This window comes from Podarcis pityusensis (genome assembly GCF_964106645.2).
Source record: "Podarcis pityusensis genome assembly, chromosome: 10".
Classification (NCBI taxonomy): Eukaryota; Metazoa; Chordata; class Lepidosauria; order Squamata; family Lacertidae; genus Podarcis; species Podarcis pityusensis.
In genome coordinates this window covers 5,889,300-5,906,757 of record NC_138035.1, presented here as the reverse complement: position 1 = coordinate 5,906,757, position 17,458 = coordinate 5,889,300, and the positions used below count along the sequence as shown (strand labels likewise).

Sequence of the window (17,458 nt, the reverse complement as noted above, 5' to 3'; positions counted from 1 at the left end):
TGTTTTAGGGTGTGAGATCAATCAGAGTTGTTGAGCTTTTTGGGATATCAACCGGTTGGACAGGCACCTTCCAACTCGCTCACTGGCTTTATGAAACTATTATCCTTGTGAGGATCACGAGCCATTCATTTCATTGGCGATTGTGAGAGTCGGGGCTTCACTGGGTCCCCTATCTCAATTTGTGTGTGTGTGTGTTATGCCTGTTAAAAAGGTTTTTTTAAAAAGCTTGTCATGCTAGGAGCATCTTGGCTGCCCCTCTTTCTGTGCCAACTGTGGAGGGAAACCCTTCTTTGCCAGGAGATTGCTGGGTCGGTGTGTCCCTCGGCTGGGATTTCTCTCTCTCTCTCCTCCCGGTTGCCAGTCAGGTTTTTCTGGTCCTGCCAGTCCGGTTGTGCGGCTTTTGGGAGGGGGAAACCGCAAGGCTGCTTGGCCCCAGTCCTGCGCCCTTTGCCAGCGCAGGGTGACTGGCTCGGGCAGGCCCATGCCCAGCCCTATCTGCTTCCGAGGCCCTGCGGCTTTGCCAGGGCTCCTTCCCCTTCGCCGGGGGTGTGTGTGTGCTGAAGCAAGCCCTGGCCTGTTCCTCCGTGCCACGCCTTGCCAGGCAGTTTGGCAAACGTCTCAGCACCCAAGTGCCACCCCAGCCTGCCTGCCTGCGGGGCTTTCCTTCCACCCCACGGCATTCAGGGTCTCCTCCAGCTGGGGCAGGCGATTTATGCAGGGCTGCTGTGAACCTTTGCTTGCTCAACAAGAGGGCAGGGTGACCTGGTGTTTGGGGATCCCATGGTAGCCTTTCTCCTGCGTCCGAGTAAAGGAGGGAGCTTGGTGGGTTCCATCTTGGGCACTGGAATTCCAGGCTTCCTCTGGGAATATCTGGCCTGCTAAGGAGGCTATTTCCACACACGCAACACATTTGACCCTGAGCTTCATCACCACTTATTTATACAGACCTCCGCCCAGTTCCCTAACCTCTGACTCAAGTTCCTGGTCCTCAAGTTTTCTGCCCTGTTCGTTTTGTAGCTGTGCGGGGATTTAGACGTGCCGTCCCGGGTCTCTGTTGCTCCCCGTCTCTGTGTGGTTTGCTCGCTCTCAGGAAAGCTGGTCTACTGGCGGCCGTTGGTACCTCACCCCGCAATGTGTGGCTGCACGGTTCCTGGCCATGCGCAGAGCGCTTCTTCTTCCCCTCCCCAAATAACGGCCGCCTCTCTCTTTTCCTCTCTCCTCCCGCAGCGCCGAGGAGTGCAAACAGGTTTGCTGGGCTTTGAGGGACTTCACCAGATTGTTCCGGTAGCCTGTGCCTCCTTCACTCTGCCTGTCTCCCAGGTGAGCAGAATCTCACTTTTCCTCCCAATTTTCTGTGCGTGTGGAGAGAGGCTTGAATATGGTGCCTTCCTTCTCCCGCTGGTCAGTTGCGCTGCCCTGGGCGTGGCGGCTCTGCTGCCGGCTGCCATGTTTGACAGCTGTAAACACACAAGACGTACGGCTGTATGTTTAAAAAAATATATACTATTCGTTGTATTGAATTGTAGATTTCAACAGAAGTAGCTCATAAAGTTCAATGAAAAAAGTAGAAGACCCAGTGGATCAGTTCATTCTCTAATCAGTTAATGCATAAGGTCCATATATGTGAAAGTGTCTATTCCACCTGTCTGTTCATAGAGTCCAACAATCCACACGAAAGATTGTTGCATTTCCACAGAATCCTTAGACTCTGTGAAAGGATTTCCATAATATTAGCCTTGTTTCGCCATCCTAGGCTTCATCAGTAGTACAAACAGTAGTAGTTACAGCAGCTACTACTATGCTATAAGATCCACTGTCCTGTGATATCATACATGAGTTTGTATGGACTCTATGAACACAGGTGGAATAGACATTTTCCATACAATGAATAGTATTATTTTATTTTTTCAAACATACAGCCGTAACGTCTTGTGTGTTTATTGAATGTTTCACGTAACCAGAGGTTTGTTGTTTTGTGCATGTTTGACAGCTGGGCAGCGGGTGGCCGCCTGCCAGGGATTGCAAGGGGTCAGTCTAGATGGCTCTCAGGGGTCCCCTTCCAACAGATCCATGCCCCCTCAGTTAATGGCCAACCCAAAGGGGCTGTTTGTGTGGCAGGGAGTGGGGTGGATTGTGTGTGGCCTACAAGTTCTGTGCCAAAGGACTTTTGTAGCCCATTTGGTTTGAGAGGTTGGTTTGCCTGGTGTAGATAATTCTGAGTTTGTTAGATGGACCAGGGATTGATGACTGAGCTCAAGTCACCTTCCAGCATTTCTATGAGATTCTTGATGCAGAAAAGATGCGGACTCCCTTCCAGTGTTCGAAACTAGCCAGGCGCCAGGTGCGTTTTCCGACCGGCGTGGACCCAGTAGCAACCACATGGCGATCTTTGAATGCCTGGTTGGCAACTGGGGAAAGCAAAACGTCGCTTAGAGAAGGACCTGAAATATTTTCCTTGAAGCTGGGATTAGTTTTATTCTGGATTGTTTTGTTTGGATGTGTTGTGAACTGCTTTTGAGATTTGTTCGTAAGAAAATAAAGCGGCATAGAAATGAAATTAATAATACAGTGGTACCTCCGGTTGCAAACAGGATCCGTTCTGGAGGACCGCTTCTGCGCATGCGCACGGCGCGGTTTAGCACTTCTGCGCATGCACGTAGAGCACTTCTGCACATGCGTGCACGGCAAAACCCAGAAAACTACTTCCGGGTTTGCCGCATTCGCATCCGGAAGTTTACGTATCCAGAAGGATACGTAAGCGGAGGTACAACTGTAATAGTAATACAGTGGACGCTCGGGTTGCAAACGTGATCTGTGTGGGATGCAGGTTCACAACCCGCGTCTGTGCACACACTGGTTGCGATTCAGTGCTTCTGCGCATGCACGACTGCCTAAACCCGGAAGTAACCTATTTCAGTACTTCCGGGTTTCGGCAGTCCACAACCCGAAAAAACACAACCTGAAGCGGACGCAACATGAGATATGACTGTAATAATAATCCCATCAGAGGGGGAAACTTGAACATACATATTTTGGCATCCGCAGCCTAGGTTTAATTGCCATTTGGCCATCAGATTATATATATGAGTTTCTAACACTGCCTCTCCTCTGCCTTTTTTTACGGCTCCTCCTCCTTCCCCCTTTCCCAGGAATGTCTTATTTTCAGAAGAGGAAATAAAACTACCAAGACAGTGTCCCACAACCAGCAAACTTCATGGCGGCTGAGGGCTCTGACTCACTCTGCTGTGTCCCGCCAATCCGGAAGAGACACTTTGCCGCGAGAACGAGTCGGTGAAGTTCCTGCTTGTGAGTGCGAGAAAGAGAGAGAGAGAGAAAAAGAGATAAAAACGCGAAAAAAAACCATAAAATCCCGGGGGGCACAACTTATCCGCGAATATCGATGGCTGCAACTGACCTACGGCGTCGCGGGGGGAGGGGGAGCCTGCTTTTTCAGATGGACTTGCTTTAAAAAAGAGAGAGAAAGAGAAAGAGGGAAAGAAAGAAAGAAAGAGGGGGGGAAAAGACAAAAAAAAAACCATGAAAAGGAAAATAGTAATAAAATGTTTTAAAAACAACAACAGAAATATGAAACAATAGAAAACTAATTTGCCTGGAAGCAAAAAAAAAAAAAAAGATGGAAAAAATGCAAAACAAAGTAGTAAACTTTCTGTGAAATGAAAATAAAAATGATTACTTAAGGATCCATTCGGGATTAAGAAACAAAAACCAAACACCTATCTAAGAAACCCAATAGTCTGCCCTGCAGGGGATGGGGGAATGGGGCGAAGGGGCTTAATCCAGGGTGGTTGTGGTTTTGCAAAGCCCCACCCTCCTGATTTCCAGAGCTCTGTCTCCCCTCCCCCCCCCCCGAGTCCCAAATGAAAGATCGGGTGGAATCCCAGGGTCTTTGGGGGGTTGGCAGAGGAGGGCCCACACAGAGAAGGGTTAGGGAAAACGTAGACCCCCACCCCACCAACGTGTTTGCTTACTTTGATAAAACAGTTATAATATATATTATATTATATATATATATATATATTCTTTTTTAAAAGTTGATTTGGGTTTTTTGGAAAATTTGGTTTAAATCTGTTTGGGATTTTTTTTTTAAACCGCTTTGGAGGGGTGGGAAGGGGCTTCGCGGGGGGGCGCTCTGGAGGACCGAGAGGGGGGCGGGCAGGCTATTTCGTTAAAACTGATCCCGGCAGCGACTCCGGTGTGGGGGGAGACACAGAGAGAGAGAGGGAGTCGCGGGCCCCGCGCAGACATTGAGGCAGGAAATGGGGGGGGGTGCTGTTCCGTCTGGTGTTGTAGCCATCTCGAGAACAAGATTTAAAATATTAAAAAAAAAAAACACGCAAAAAAAGAGAAAAGAAATAAAAACAGACGAAAAAGTTGAAACTGCAGCTGTCCCAGTAGCTTTTTTGCCCTAAGGGCTTGTGGGAGCGGTTGGGGTTTGCGGTTTACATTATGCCTCCTGTCCCTTTTGTCGACGGCCTTCCTGGATTTGACCATCGCAGAATCCTGAAGGGCACAGAGCAGCCCGTTCTTTGAGGTTAGACCAGTGCCCATCCCCACACTAGCCCCTAGTTTCGTGTGGGTCTGTGCGCTCTCGTCTCTATCACTTGCACGAATTCATGCCTCTGCCTTGTCCAGCCCCGTGTTCGAAATCAGCCATGCGCGTTATGCAAGTGGCGCGGGTCCTATTGCGGCCACACGGGGATTTCTGTATGCCCGCTTGGCGACTGGGGGAAGCAAAACGTCACTTAGAGAAGGAACTGAAATGCAGTGGACGCTCAGGTTGCGAACATGATCCGTGCGGGATGCACGTTTGCAACCTGCAGCGTCGCGTCTGCGCACACACGGGTTGCGATTCGGCGCCTCTGTGCATACGCAAAGTGCAGCCGCCGAAACCCAGAAGTAACCCGTTCCGGTATTTCCGGGTTTTGGCATTCTGTAACCCAAAAAATGCAACCTGAAACGTCTGTAACCAGAGGTATGACTGTATTGTTCTTGAAGCTTGAGTTAGTTTTATTTGGGATCGTTTTGTATGAATGTGCTGCAAACCGCTTTAAGGTTTGTTCTTTAAAATATAAAGCAGTATAGAAATGAAAATAATCTTAACAGCAAATTTCACTGCATAAAAAAATAGACATTCCATTGTGGCGACCCATTTGGAATTGGCTTATATACCTTGGCTCTCGAACTTAATCCATTCCGGGAGTCCATTCAACTCCCAGAACGGTTCGAAAACCAAGGCGCAGTTTCCGAAAAACGTTTGCAAACTGGAACACTTTCGGGTTTGCGGCGTTTGTTAGAGTACCAACGTACCACTGTATCTGTGTTTCCAGCAATTGCCTTGCTGTTGTGAGTACTTTCAGCAGCTGTGCCCCGCTGGATAAAACAGCTCAGTTCTTGCTCATTTTGGGTGGGCAGCGACCCCCTCACTCTTTCCCCTGAGCCAGGGGAATTTGGGGGTTTACGCTTCTGTGGGATCAGACGCCCCCCCAAAAACTCTGCAAGGAATGCCCCAAGCCGAACATTTGCCTTGCAAGCAGAAGGTCCCAGGTAGAGTTGGGAGAAACTCCCTGCCAGATACCCTAGGGAGCGGCTGCCAATCAGTGCAGACATTACCGTATTTTTCGCTCTATAGGACACACTTTTTCCCCTCCAAAAATTAGGGGGAAATGTGTGTGCGTCCTATTCAGTGAATGAAGGCTCCTTGGCTTCAGCGAAAGCCCGCAGGAGCCGCATGCTCTTTAAAGGGTGCGCAACTCCTGTGGGCTTCTGCGGGAGATAGAGGAATTCCTCCACCTCCTAGAAAAGCCCGCAGGAGCCGCGCAGCCTTTAAAGAGCGCGCCGCTCTTGGGGGCTTTTCCCCAAGGAGGGAGAAGGGACTGACTGGCTGAGTCAGTTCCTTCTCCCTCCTGTGGGCTTTTGCGGGCTGTGGGGGAATTCCCCCACCTCCCGCAATAGCAGGGAGAAGGTCTGGGAGAAGCGCACAGGCTGCCTGCAGCCTGTCCGCTGCTCCCAGAGCTGGGGTGTGTGTGTGTCATATTCTTTTCCTTGATTTCCCCCTCTGAAAACTAGGTGCACCCTATGGTCAGGTGCGCCCTATAGAGCGAAAAGTACGGTACTGAGCAAGAGGGAGCCAAATGTATAAGGCAGCTTCCTGCGATGGAGCTTGCTTCAGAGTAGGCAGGAATAGGATGGTGCCACTGAACCGGCCCAGGAAAGAGGCTGCCTCAGGAGGCTTTGCCACCCTGTCGTTCCATTTGCAGGCAGTGAAAGGGCTTGGGGTGGCATCCTGGCTGCGGACCAACCAGGTAAAGGTGGAAAATGGAAAGGAATCCTCTCCCATCTCTGCTGTGACGAGCAAGCAGCCGTCCCTATCACGGCCCCTCTCCCAGTGGCTTGTGCAAAATAAGCTCGTGCCTCATTTATTTTAAGAAAACTGCAAGGCAGTTGATAGCGCAACTGCTCTGGGGAGAGTTGTAGTTCCGGAGCACCAGCTTTCGGGAAGGCTGCTCTAGGAATCCGAGAGAAGAGAACTCGGCTACTGATCAAGTGTAGATTTAGCTGTGCGAATGTCCAGGAAGGCATGTTGCTATCTATAGCAAGCAGGTGGTTTGAGTCAAGAATGTGTGCGCCCTCCTTTGCACCCCTAACGCTCAAGGAATGCCAGGAAGCTGTTGCTTCTTGCGTCTGAATTGAGAAGAGGCTGTTTTTGAGATACGCACATTATTTCCAACTTCCTGCAAGGTGTGCAGAGGAGGGTGACGAGTATAATCCGAGGGTCTGGAAACTAAGCCTGATGAGGAATGGTCGAAGGAGCTGGGTATGTTTAGCCTGGAAAAGAGGAGATAGGATAGCCCTCTTCAAATATCTCAAGGGCTGTCACATGGAAGAGGGTGGAAGCTTGTTTTCTCCTCCTCCGGAGGGCAGGACTCAAACCAAGTTACAAGAAAGGAGATTCCAGCTAAACTTCAGGAAGAACTTTCCGGCAGCAATAACTGACAGCGGAACTGACCCCCTCAGAAAGAGGCTTTTAAGCAGAGGTTGGATTTAAGGGATGCTTTGGTTGAGATTCCTGCATAGCAGGAGGTTGGACTAGATGACCCTCGGGCACCCTTTGCAATACAATGATTCTATCTCCTTGAAGGCCTTATCCCTGCTCTCCCCGTCAACACTCCCAGCTCTGGCTTTATTAACCCAAACCTTGTCCTGTCAAAAGATCACATTCTCGGTGTGTGTTTTACCACCATGCTTCAGTGCAGACTGCCAAGCTTCCATCGCAAATGGTTCCAATTACCTTAAGGCTGTCCACGGAGGCGCAGGTTAATTCTGTATCCAGGGCAGCTGTTTATCAGCTCCATCTGGTACGCAGGATGAGACCCCACCTGCCCGCTGTCTGGCCAGAGTGGTGCTTGCTCTGGTTATCTCCCGCTTGGACTACTGCAATGCGCTCTGCGTGGGGCTACCTTTGAAGGCGACCCGGAAACTACAATTAATCCAGAATGCGGCAGCTAGACTGGGGACTGGGAGCGGCCGCTGAGACCACATAACACCGGTCTTGAAAGACCTACATTGGCTCCCAGTATGTTTCCAAGCACAATTCAAAGTGTTGGTACTGACCTTGAAAGCCCTAAAAGGCCTCGGTCCAGTATACCTGAAGGAGCGTCTCCACCATCATTCTGCCTGGACACTGAGGTCCAGCTCTGAGGGTCTTCAGGTGGTTCCCTCCCTGCGAGAAGTGAGGTTACAGGGAACCAGGCAGAGGGCCTTCTCCGTGGTGGCAGCTGCCCTGTGGAACGCCCTCCCACTATTTTAAACAACTATTTTACTTTTAAAAGACACCTGAAGGCGGCCCTGTTTAGGGAAGTTTTTAATGTCTGACGCTGTATTGTTTTTGATATTTGGTTGGAAGCAGCCCAGTGTGGCTGGGAGGAACCAGTCAGATGGGCGGGGTATAAATAATAAACTATTATTACTATTAGGCATTTCCTTGGGCTTAAAAAAATGGGTCTGCCATACTTTGGGCACCATGTCTTGCATGCGGGTGCATCTCAGCTTATCCCAAAGTGTAAACATCTTAAGGAACGGATGGTTTGCGAAGTTGGAAGAAGCTGTGCTTTTGGCAAGGCCTATGGAGCTGGAGAAAGTTGCCTTGGGGGAGGAGTGACTCTTCCCCCCCCACCTGACCCCCCAACCAAACTATATCCAGGTACCATTCCTGCAGTGGTTATTCTCCCCACCCCCCACCTCAGCCGCCCTCCCCTCTCACTTGCGACGGGGACAGAATTGCAGGAGGCGGCAGCAGGTGCCCTGGCGGAGCTCTCAGGTTTCCCACGGCATCTCAACCACTCATCAGCCATCGCAGATCGGAGTAAACATGTTTATTTCACAGGCAGAGGTCGAGTTGCCCCAAGCGGACGGGCAGAGGCCACGTAACAGGGCAGCGGCGAACTGCAACATGCCCCTCCCTGCCGCAGGGCACGTTCTTGTCCGACTCGGAAGGAGAGGGAGCGGCAGGAAACTAAATACCTTGGTGGTTCCAGTGGGGCAAAGAATCGCCGGCTCCTTTCAAGCTTTCCCCATGGAATGGGATCTTCCCTTCCACCCCTCTCTCCACTGTTCCCACCTGCTTTGCCAAGGAAAGCAGAGTTCTGTGACCTGCATGGATTCTGATTTTGGCAGGCAGGTGGTGGAGTAAAAAAGTAGAGAAGACCCTGAAGTGTTGCCCACCCAAACCCAAACCCCATCACTTTCCCTCTGGATTCAAGCACTTTTGCATTCGTAGATTTTTGTAAAGGAAGGCTGGGGATGCTTTCTGGAAGCACATTCTCTTCCTGCAAAGCTTTAACATTTACAACCCCTCCCCATGCAAATGCCAGGATTCAGAAACACAAAAAGGCACATTTCCTTCCCCAAAGGCTGGCTAATACCCTCTTGCCCGCAGAGGTTTCCTGCCCAGAGAAGCTTCTCTGTTGAGACTGTGCAAAACCTTCACCCACCTGCATTCTTGGTTCTGTTAGGCCGAGGGGAGTTGTAGTTCAAAACCCCCTGGAGGGCACCAGGTGGGGAAAGGCGGAGCTACATGCAGGGCCCTAGATGTGGCGATGCCTTCTTGCCCACAAAGAACCCATTTCAGGTAATTTCCTTGGCTTGTTGGAGCTCCAAAGGCATTGCACACCTGCTTCCGAACATCTCTTCGCAGCCACGGGGACTGAAAACTCTTCGCTCTTGCAAACAGAAAGTCAAGAATTTCAGTGCCAGAGCTGGTGGAGTGTCTCAAACTTGGCAAAGGGTGCTTCTCGGAGGAGAGACTCCCTCTTCTGCTTGCTTGCACCAAGCAAGGCAAGTCTGGCCCCAATCCATGCAACCTAGGGGAAGGAGGCACAAAGCAGCCTCCATCTTTGGCCTTTTGGGGGCTGAGGCCCAAGAGCAGTGCATGGTTCTCTGTGGTTACTGAATTTCACAGGGTTGGGGGCCTTTGGGGTACCTCCCATTTGTGCCCTGCTCCAGACCTTTGCAGGGGCTCTTTTAGAAGGTGGGAGTTCTGGTCTTCCCTTCCCTGCTACAGCACTTACGCTTAAGTAAAGCTACCTGCTGCAACCCAGCTCAACGGACTTCCCCCATCGCTGATGCAAGACCTGCCCTTGCGATTCCTTGCGGCCCTCTCCCCACACCCCTTCCATTCGACAGCTCACTTTTTTTTGCAGCAATCGGAAGAAGGCCCTTAACCCGCAAAGAACCGCGGTGGCTTCTCTTGGCTCAGCAAAAGATTGCCGGTCAGGCTGCGTGACCCTACTTGGCACCTGCTGAAGTCCGGCTCTTAACTGGGAACGCCGGGAGGCCCCAGAGCTTGCAAGTCCCTGTGGTTCTGCATCGGCCGCCCGCTAGCAAAGTGGCTAAGGCCTGGGGGTGGCAAGGCGCCCCCTCGTCGTGGCTACATGCTGTTTGTGGTGCTGGTCTGCATCGGCCAGGTCTCGGGCCCGGCCAGTTGCAAGCTCTGGACTTGGACGTTTTGCTGCGTCTGCCAGAGCTGGTGCAGCTCTTTGAACTGTTCCACCATCTTGTCCTTGAGATCCGGGTGGGAGATCTGGAGGCGGACGCTGTCGGCTGACCAGCACAGCTCCCCGGAGAACATTTCCAACAGGAGACGCGCAGCTACTGGCACCACCTGCGAAGGAAAAGGGGGGGTTCCGTCATTCCGTGCACAGGTGGAAAAGCAGAGCAGCCTCGCTTTCATATATGCGGTGGAATGGTAAAATAAACACAGTGGTACCTCCATATAAGTCCGCCCAGTCCAGTGTCCATTTCGGCGGACGTCTGCAGCAAACTCAGAAGTACCGGAACGGGTTACTTCTGGGTTTGCCGCTTGCGCATGCATGCGCAGAAGTGCTAAATAGCGTTTTGTGCATGTGCAGAAGCACAACCCGCTCCACACACGTGCGCAGAGCGGTGCTTTGTCGAGTGTCCTCTTCTATGAGTGTCTGGGGCGGTGGAATGGTAAAATAATTACAGTGGTACCTCCATATAAATCCGCCCCCTCTAGTAGGGGAAAAAGGAAAAAACCAACTGGATATACATTTCCAAAACGCAAGATAAAAAACCAATAAAGTGGTACCTCTGGTTAAGAACTTAATTCGTTCCGGAGATCCGTTCTTAACCTGAAACTGTTCTTAACCTGAGGTACCACTTCAGCTGATGGGGCCTTGGGCCACCGCCATGCGATTTCTGTTCTCATCCTGAAGCAAAGTACTTAACCCGAGGTACTATTTCTGAGTTAGCCGAGTCTGTAACCTGAAGCGTATGTAACCTGAAGTGTCTGTAACCCGAGGTACCGCTGTAAAATAAAACAGTGTTTTGTGTTGTATAGGCTCCTATGATGTAAGTCATGGGCCCTGCCTGCTCGCCTGCTCCCTAAATTATCACTGGTTTGCTCCTTTCTATATACAGGGTGCCTACATTCTGCATGGACTGGTTGTAACCATTACTTTGATAAAATACATATTTTGTTATGTGCAAATGGCTTTAGATACCTATTAGGTCCATAAATTACCACATGGCACATATTCAACACAAAAACAGCAGCAATTTGTTGTTGACAAAGGACAGCTGGACATATAAAGGGCCCTACTTTCTTCAGTAGCTGAGGGCCTCATCAAAACTTAAATCTGGCCCTGCCAGAACCCCCTTCTCCCAGAACCCAGAGAGCCTTGAAAGTAGGAGAGCAAAGAGCTGAGGATGAGTAAGGAAGTGGGAGGAAAAGGGGGTGGAGAGTCACTCAGGACAACGCCATTATTCCCAGAGGTTGCGTTCCAAGCCTCTCTCTGTAAATATTGAATTTAAAGCAGATGGCAAGGACTTTTCCTCGCCTTATCCGTTCCTGGCAAGCTGCCGTGAAGATTAGATCCTCTGCCGCCTGACACCTACTTCTGCTTGAAAACCTTCATGGACACACGTACCTCCTCCTGATTCACTGTATTTTTCACTCTATAAGATGCACTTTTTTCCTCCTAAAAAGTAAGGGGAAATGTGTGTGCATCTTATGGAGCAAATGCAGGCTGCGCAGCTATCCCAGAAGCCAGAACAGCAAGAGGGAGAGGCTTTGAGCAGCTCTCCCTCTTGCTGTGCTGGCTTTAGGGATAGCTGAGTAGCGCCTCTTCAGCGAAGCGGGAGAAGGAAAGTAAGGGGCTCCATAAGGGGTAAGTCTGATCATCCGTCCTCCTCCCTCTTCAACATCATTTGATTCAGAATATTTTTTCTCTCATTTTCCTCCTCTTAAAACTAGGTGCATCTTATAGTCGGGTGCATCTTATAGAGCAAAAAATACGGTATGTGGGCGGAAGGAGATGACGGACGGACGGACGGACACAAACACAGCCCCGCCATCCCACCTGGACTGTGATCAGCTTCTTCTCTTTAGGCTTCTGGTCTGGCCACTCTTCTCCGAAGCAGAAGAAAATCTCGTAGGGGGGTGGCGTGGTGCTCTGACCCTTCTGGAACATGATAAGTCCTATGGAGAGAGGATGGGAATGACATAATATTTTTAAAAAATAAAGGAAAAGGGAAGGGCCAGGAAGTACTGATGGCCCATTGGGGGAAGAGAAGAGGGCAAGGAGGGAACAGGGAACCAGAAAGTGGAAGGAGAGAAAGTCATAACAGGATGGTTGAAGGCTGCGAGCATCGCGAAGCGAGAACAGGTTGGCAGGGATGATGCAGCCTGGCAGTTTTCCCTCCCCAGCAGAAAAGACTGGCTGCTGGACCAAAGGCATCCTTAGCCAAGCATCTTGCTTCTGCTAGAAAAATGCAACCTGTGTTGCTAATAGACGTAGTGCGACTCATGCAACACACTGGCGATTGTACAAAACATTAAACAAAGCCACAAAGACTTGTGAGACAGGGTGCTGACATTTTGGGAGTGTGCTACCTGCAAGCCCCAGTTAAAGGGCCTCATTGGGGGCAAACAGCGGCCTTTTGATTACTTGGACTGCCAGGGCAAAACAGGTGCAAAAAACCCTGTCTCGCAAGTCTTTGTGGCTTTGTTTAATGTTTTGTATTCTTCTCAGAAGGTTGATAAAGTATCTATAATTATTGTTCTGTGTATATTAATCACCAACGTGTTGCATGAGTCACACTACAAATGCCACAAAACAGCATGAAAACAACATTTCCCCCCCTGTTGCCCCCTAGGCAAGATGGCTAGTGCACACCTAGCCATGTCTACTCAGAAGTAAGTTGCACAATAGCCAAAGGGACAAAGCAAACCAGCCTCCCACGAACCTGGTGCGCTCCAGGCTTGCGGGGCTAATATTCCCATCAGCCTCAGCAAAGGTTGGCCAAGGCAGAACCAAATGTACAGGAATGTTATCATCATCATCATCATCATTATTTACATTTGTACCTACGGGACCGCCTCTCCCGGTATGCCCTGCGGGGGACCTTAAGGTGCCCAAATGACAACACTTTGGAGGTCCCAAGTCGCAAGGTTGTTAGATTGGTCTCAACTAGGGCCAGGGCCTTTTCAGTACTGGCCCCAACTTGGTGGAAGGCTCTGTCACAAGAGACTAGGGCCCTGCGGGACTTGACATCTTTTTGCAGGGCATGGAAGACAGAGCTGTTCTGCCTGGCCTTTGGTTTGGACTCAGTCTGACCCTTATGTTTCCCTCCCCTTATGGTTTTGATGAGGCTGCATTTTAAATGGCATTTTAACCTGTATTTTAAATTGGTTCCTCCCCATTATGTTTTTACTGTGATTTTATTGGTGTCAGCCACCCTGAACCTGGCTCTGTATGGGGAGGGCAGGGTATAAATAAAATTTATTATTATTATTAAATGGTAACAATAAAAATGGGATACCTGTGCATGATTCTCCAGCGGTTTGACCTCACCTCACCATGGAGGGGCACCCCATTGTCTCTCAAGACACACAGATGCCAACAACATTGGCACCCCACCTCCCCCCCCCAAAGAGCTCAAGGTGCCTTGCATAGTTTCTCCCCGTTCCATCCTCACAACGACCCTGCGAGGTTGTTCTGTGCTGGGGAGAAAAGTGGCCTCACTCCCGCCCAGACCTGAATTCCCAGAGACTTCTGCCCTCTTCCTCTGCGCATCTGCTTGGCCCTGTGGGGTGACGGTGCCTCTGAGCATAGCTGTCAACTTACAGATTTGAAAATAAGGGACCAGCAGCCTCAAAAATAAGGGATCAGCAGCCAAAATAAGGGATTTTCAGAGCACAGGTATGTTCAACTTCTGAGCCCCTCCGAGCCAAAGGCAGAAAGTCCAGCCAGCAGCCAAACGAAGCCTCAAGCGGTGGTTCCCACAGCGCAGCAACCCGGCAAAGGGGATGCAGCAAGGAAAACCACCGTCCCCTCTCCGCTGGGAAGCGCTGAGCAAAGGCGAGTCCCCAGGCAGCGCGGCCAAATTCATCGGCTCAAGGCATGCAAGCTCCACCCCCCAGTCGTTCTTAGACTCCTTATTGGGTGACCAACACAGTTGGAGCCTCCCTCCTCCCTGGCCGGCAGGGAGGGAGGGAGAGGAGCTGCTTCCTTTGAAACCCGGGAAATTTCAGGGACATCATCAATAAGGGACAGCAGCGGGACACGGCGCTGGGATAAGGGAGTGTCCCGCCAAATAAGGGACGGTTGACAGCTATGCCTCTGAGCATGTTCAGAGAACCATTCCCGTTCCACCACGTGCCTGCCTTTGCCCTCGCCCCCTCCTTTGGGACCAAGAGGGCCCTGGCGTCGGAGGGAGGGTGAGGCTGGGATCCCTGGCCCTTTCCCTCACCGTTAAGGAAGCTCTCCAAGCTGAAGAGCTTGATCTTCTTCTCGCGCTCGATGGGATTGGGGCCCGCCAGCTCCCCGGCGCAGGGCCCGGTCCAGAAGACCTTGCACTGGCAGAGGCGGATGGCGTAGATGTCCTGTCCCTGCAGCTCCAGGATGAGGCCCCGGTCCAAGACGTCCAGCAGCTGGTGGGTGTAGAAGCGCTGCTTCTCGTTGGGCACTCCCTCCGCGCTGGGGAAGCGCACCTGCTCCAGCGTCAGCGGCCCAAAGAGCTCCACCTGCTCCTGGGTGGGCTTCAGGTTGCTGTAGAAGAGGCGGCAGCCGTGGGGGTTGCTGATGGTCAGGGAGCCCACCGAGCGGCCGCGGTACTGGAACTTGATCTCCAAGTCGGTCACTGCGGGAAGGAGAAAAGCATGTTTAGGCATTGCAACGGATCTTGTAGAAAGAACAGGCCCTACGTGCAGCCTTGGACTCCAGCTCCCATCATCCCTAACAGCCTTGGACTCCAGCTCCTATAATCTTTAACCGTGTTGGACTCCAGCTCCCATCATCCCTAACGGCCTTGGACTCCAGCTCCTATAATCTTTAACGGTGTTGGACTCCAGCTCCCATCAGCCCCAGATTCCTGTTCCTATCATGTTGGGATTATCATCTTTAACAGTGTTGGACTCCAGCTCCCATCATCCCTAACGGCCTTGGACTCAGCCTTGGACTCCAGCTCCCATCAGCATTAGACTCCAGCTCCTATCATCCTTAACAGTGTTGGACTCCAGCTCCCATCAGCCTTGGATTCCAATTGGATTGAAGCTGTTGAGGTTTTTTACAATTTTACCCCAAAGTTGTTGACCTTTTCCTAGGATTCAAGTTGTTGAGCTTTTGGGGGGGATTTTATCCCAGGAAATAAACTGCCACAGGGGTCGAATTAAACCGGAGTAGGCCCCCGAAAGGGACTTTGGACATCCCTGCTCTAATCCTAACACTACATTAGCCGCCGCGGCTATTTCCCCTTCCCAAAGGGTTTCGCGATTCCCGCCTGCCCTCCCGCTTCCTCCCCGCCACAGGACGGATCCTTACATGGCAGCATGTGGGGGCTGATCAGCAAATCCGGGATGAACTGCTCCATGGGCGCCACCGAGCAGCCCCCAGGGCGCAGGGGTTCCAGGTCCGCCGTCATGGGAACATCCCCTGGAACGAGGGGCATTGCTCCGGCCGGTTCGGCGAAGTTGGGCGCAGCGGGCTCCCCTCCTACCGCAAAAGCGCTGACGGGCGGAGGCGGAGGGGGAGCGTTCATGCGCGCCACATGGGGGAAGGATCCATTGGCGCAAGCGCCCGGGTACAAGGCCTCCTGTTTCAGCCACGGGTAGGGGGGCAGGGGCTCCACGCCATGGGACGGATCTGCGGAAACGAGAGCCAAGCACGTATGAAATGTCAGGAAGGGATCTCAGGGGCAGGTATTAATAATAATAATAATAATAATAATAATAATAATAATAATAATAATTTATTATTTATACCCCGCCCATCTGGCTGAGTCTCCCCAGCCACTTTGGGTGGCTTCCAATCGAGTGTTAAAAACAATACAGCAGTAAACATTAAAAATTTCCCTGAACAGGGCTGCCTTCAGATGTCTTTTAAAGATAAGATAGCTGCTTATTTCCTTGACATGTGAAGGGAGGGCGTTCCACAGGGCGGGTGCCACCACCGAGAAGGCCCTCTGCCTGGTTCCCTGCAACCTCACTTCTCGCTATGAGGGAACCGCCAAAAGGCCCTCAGAGCTGGATCTCAGTGTCAGGGCTGAACGATGGGGGTGCCCCAAGACACAGCAGACCCCCACAGAAGAAAGCAGAAGGTGTCTTTTGCTAGCTGCACAAGAGGGGATGGGCACGGCTGCTGGAATGTAAGGTTCTTGAGTGCTCAGTATCATCAGGGGTAGGCAAACTAAGGCTGGATCCAGCCCAATCATCTTCTCAATCCGGCCCATGGACGGTCCGGGAATCAGCGTGTTTTTACATGAGTAGAATGTGTCCTTTTATTTCAAATGCATCTCTGGTTTATTTGTGGGGCATAGGAATTTGTTCATATTTTTTTCCAAAATATAGTCCGACCCACCACATGGTCTGAGGGACGGTGGACCAGCCCACGGCTGAAAAAGGTTGCTGACCCCTGGCTTAGATAGCCTGCTTCCACTCCTGGATGCTTTGCAGTGAGAACAAGGGGTTATATCCAAATAAGGCACTCACTCTCAGCCTAGCCTACCTCACAAGGTTGTAGTGAGGGAGATAAAGGGAGGAAGAAAACAATTTACACTGGCTTGAGCTCCCAGTATGTTTCTGAGCACAATTCAAAGTGTTGGTGCTGACCTTTAAAGCCCTAAACGGCCTCAGTCCAGTATATCTGAAGGAGCGTCTCCACCCCCATCATTCAGCCCGGACACAGAGGTCCAGCGCCAAGGGCCTTCTGGTGGTTCCCTCACTGCGAGAAGCGAGGTTACAGGGAACCAGGCAGAGGGCCTTCTCGGTGGTGGCCCTGTGGAACACCCTCCCATCAGATGTCAAGGAAATAAACAACTATCTGACTTTTAGAATGTTACCATAAAGCACCAATGCTGCAGCAAGCAAAGGCTCTAGCAGCTCAGCCAGCTGCTTGTGGCTGGAAAGCCAGACAGGATGTTTGTGACTGTTGCCATGGGAACAAAGGGGCAGTCCATTCTGTACTGAGCACCGGATGTTAGCTCAGTGTGTGTGTGTGTCATATGACCCGTACTGGATGTACTTGGGAGGAGTTTATTCTTGCTGTTGTTGAGTGCAGACATGATTCTCTGTACTGATGTAAGAGGCAGAAATAAATGATGTAAATAGTTTTCTGTCTGCTTCTTTCCCCTCCCTGGGGACACCAAAGGGGAGAGAGGAAGAACGGTGTGTTCCTCTCATACATCTGAGAAGAATCGCCGGACCTCGCCTGCTTATCAGCAGAGGTTGGGAGACGCGGGGAGGTCGACAGGAATATCTGCCGGTGCCTGCTTGTGGCACATTCCTCTGACCCAGGCAGAATTCCAACAGTGGCAGCCTTCGGATGGTTGCGATCCATCGGACATCTGCATGAGAGGCTGGTGGATTGTCCTCCTCTGCTCCAAGGAGGAAGAAAAGCGTCTGACAGAAGCCAGAGGCTCC

At 51.2% G+C, this 17,458-nt stretch overlaps 2 protein-coding genes across 7 annotated transcripts in view; one reads left to right on the top strand and one right to left on the bottom strand.

Annotated features, from left to right (window-relative positions):
• Positions 1-3,492, top strand: part of TNPO3 (transportin 3) — a 45,859-nt gene extending 42,367 nt beyond the window's left edge. For both annotated transcript variants that reach the window (XM_081022728.1, XM_081022727.1), the window contains exons 22-23: positions 1,228-1,320; positions 3,150-3,492. In XM_081022728.1, coding sequence (XP_080878854.1) covers positions 1,228-1,288 — 61 coding nt within the window. In that variant the 3' untranslated portion in view covers positions 1,289-1,320; positions 3,150-3,492. The remainder of the gene's footprint in view (positions 1-1,227; positions 1,321-3,149) is intronic.
• A 4,886-nt stretch (positions 3,493-8,378) lies between these two features.
• The window catches only part of IRF5 (interferon regulatory factor 5), a 48,215-nt gene continuing 39,135 nt past the window's right edge, over positions 8,379-17,458 (bottom strand). For all 5 annotated transcript variants that reach the window (XM_081023015.1, XM_081023014.1, XM_081023016.1 and 2 more), the window contains 4 exons: positions 15,363-15,683; positions 14,293-14,682; positions 11,901-12,019; positions 8,379-10,180 (listed from right to left, as the gene is read on the bottom strand). In XM_081023015.1, the coding sequence (XP_080879141.1) occupies positions 9,947-10,180; positions 11,901-12,019; positions 14,293-14,682; positions 15,363-15,683 (1,064 nt within the window). In that variant the 3' untranslated portion in view covers positions 8,379-9,946. The remainder of the gene's footprint in view (positions 10,181-11,900; positions 12,020-14,292; positions 14,683-15,362; positions 15,684-17,458) is intronic.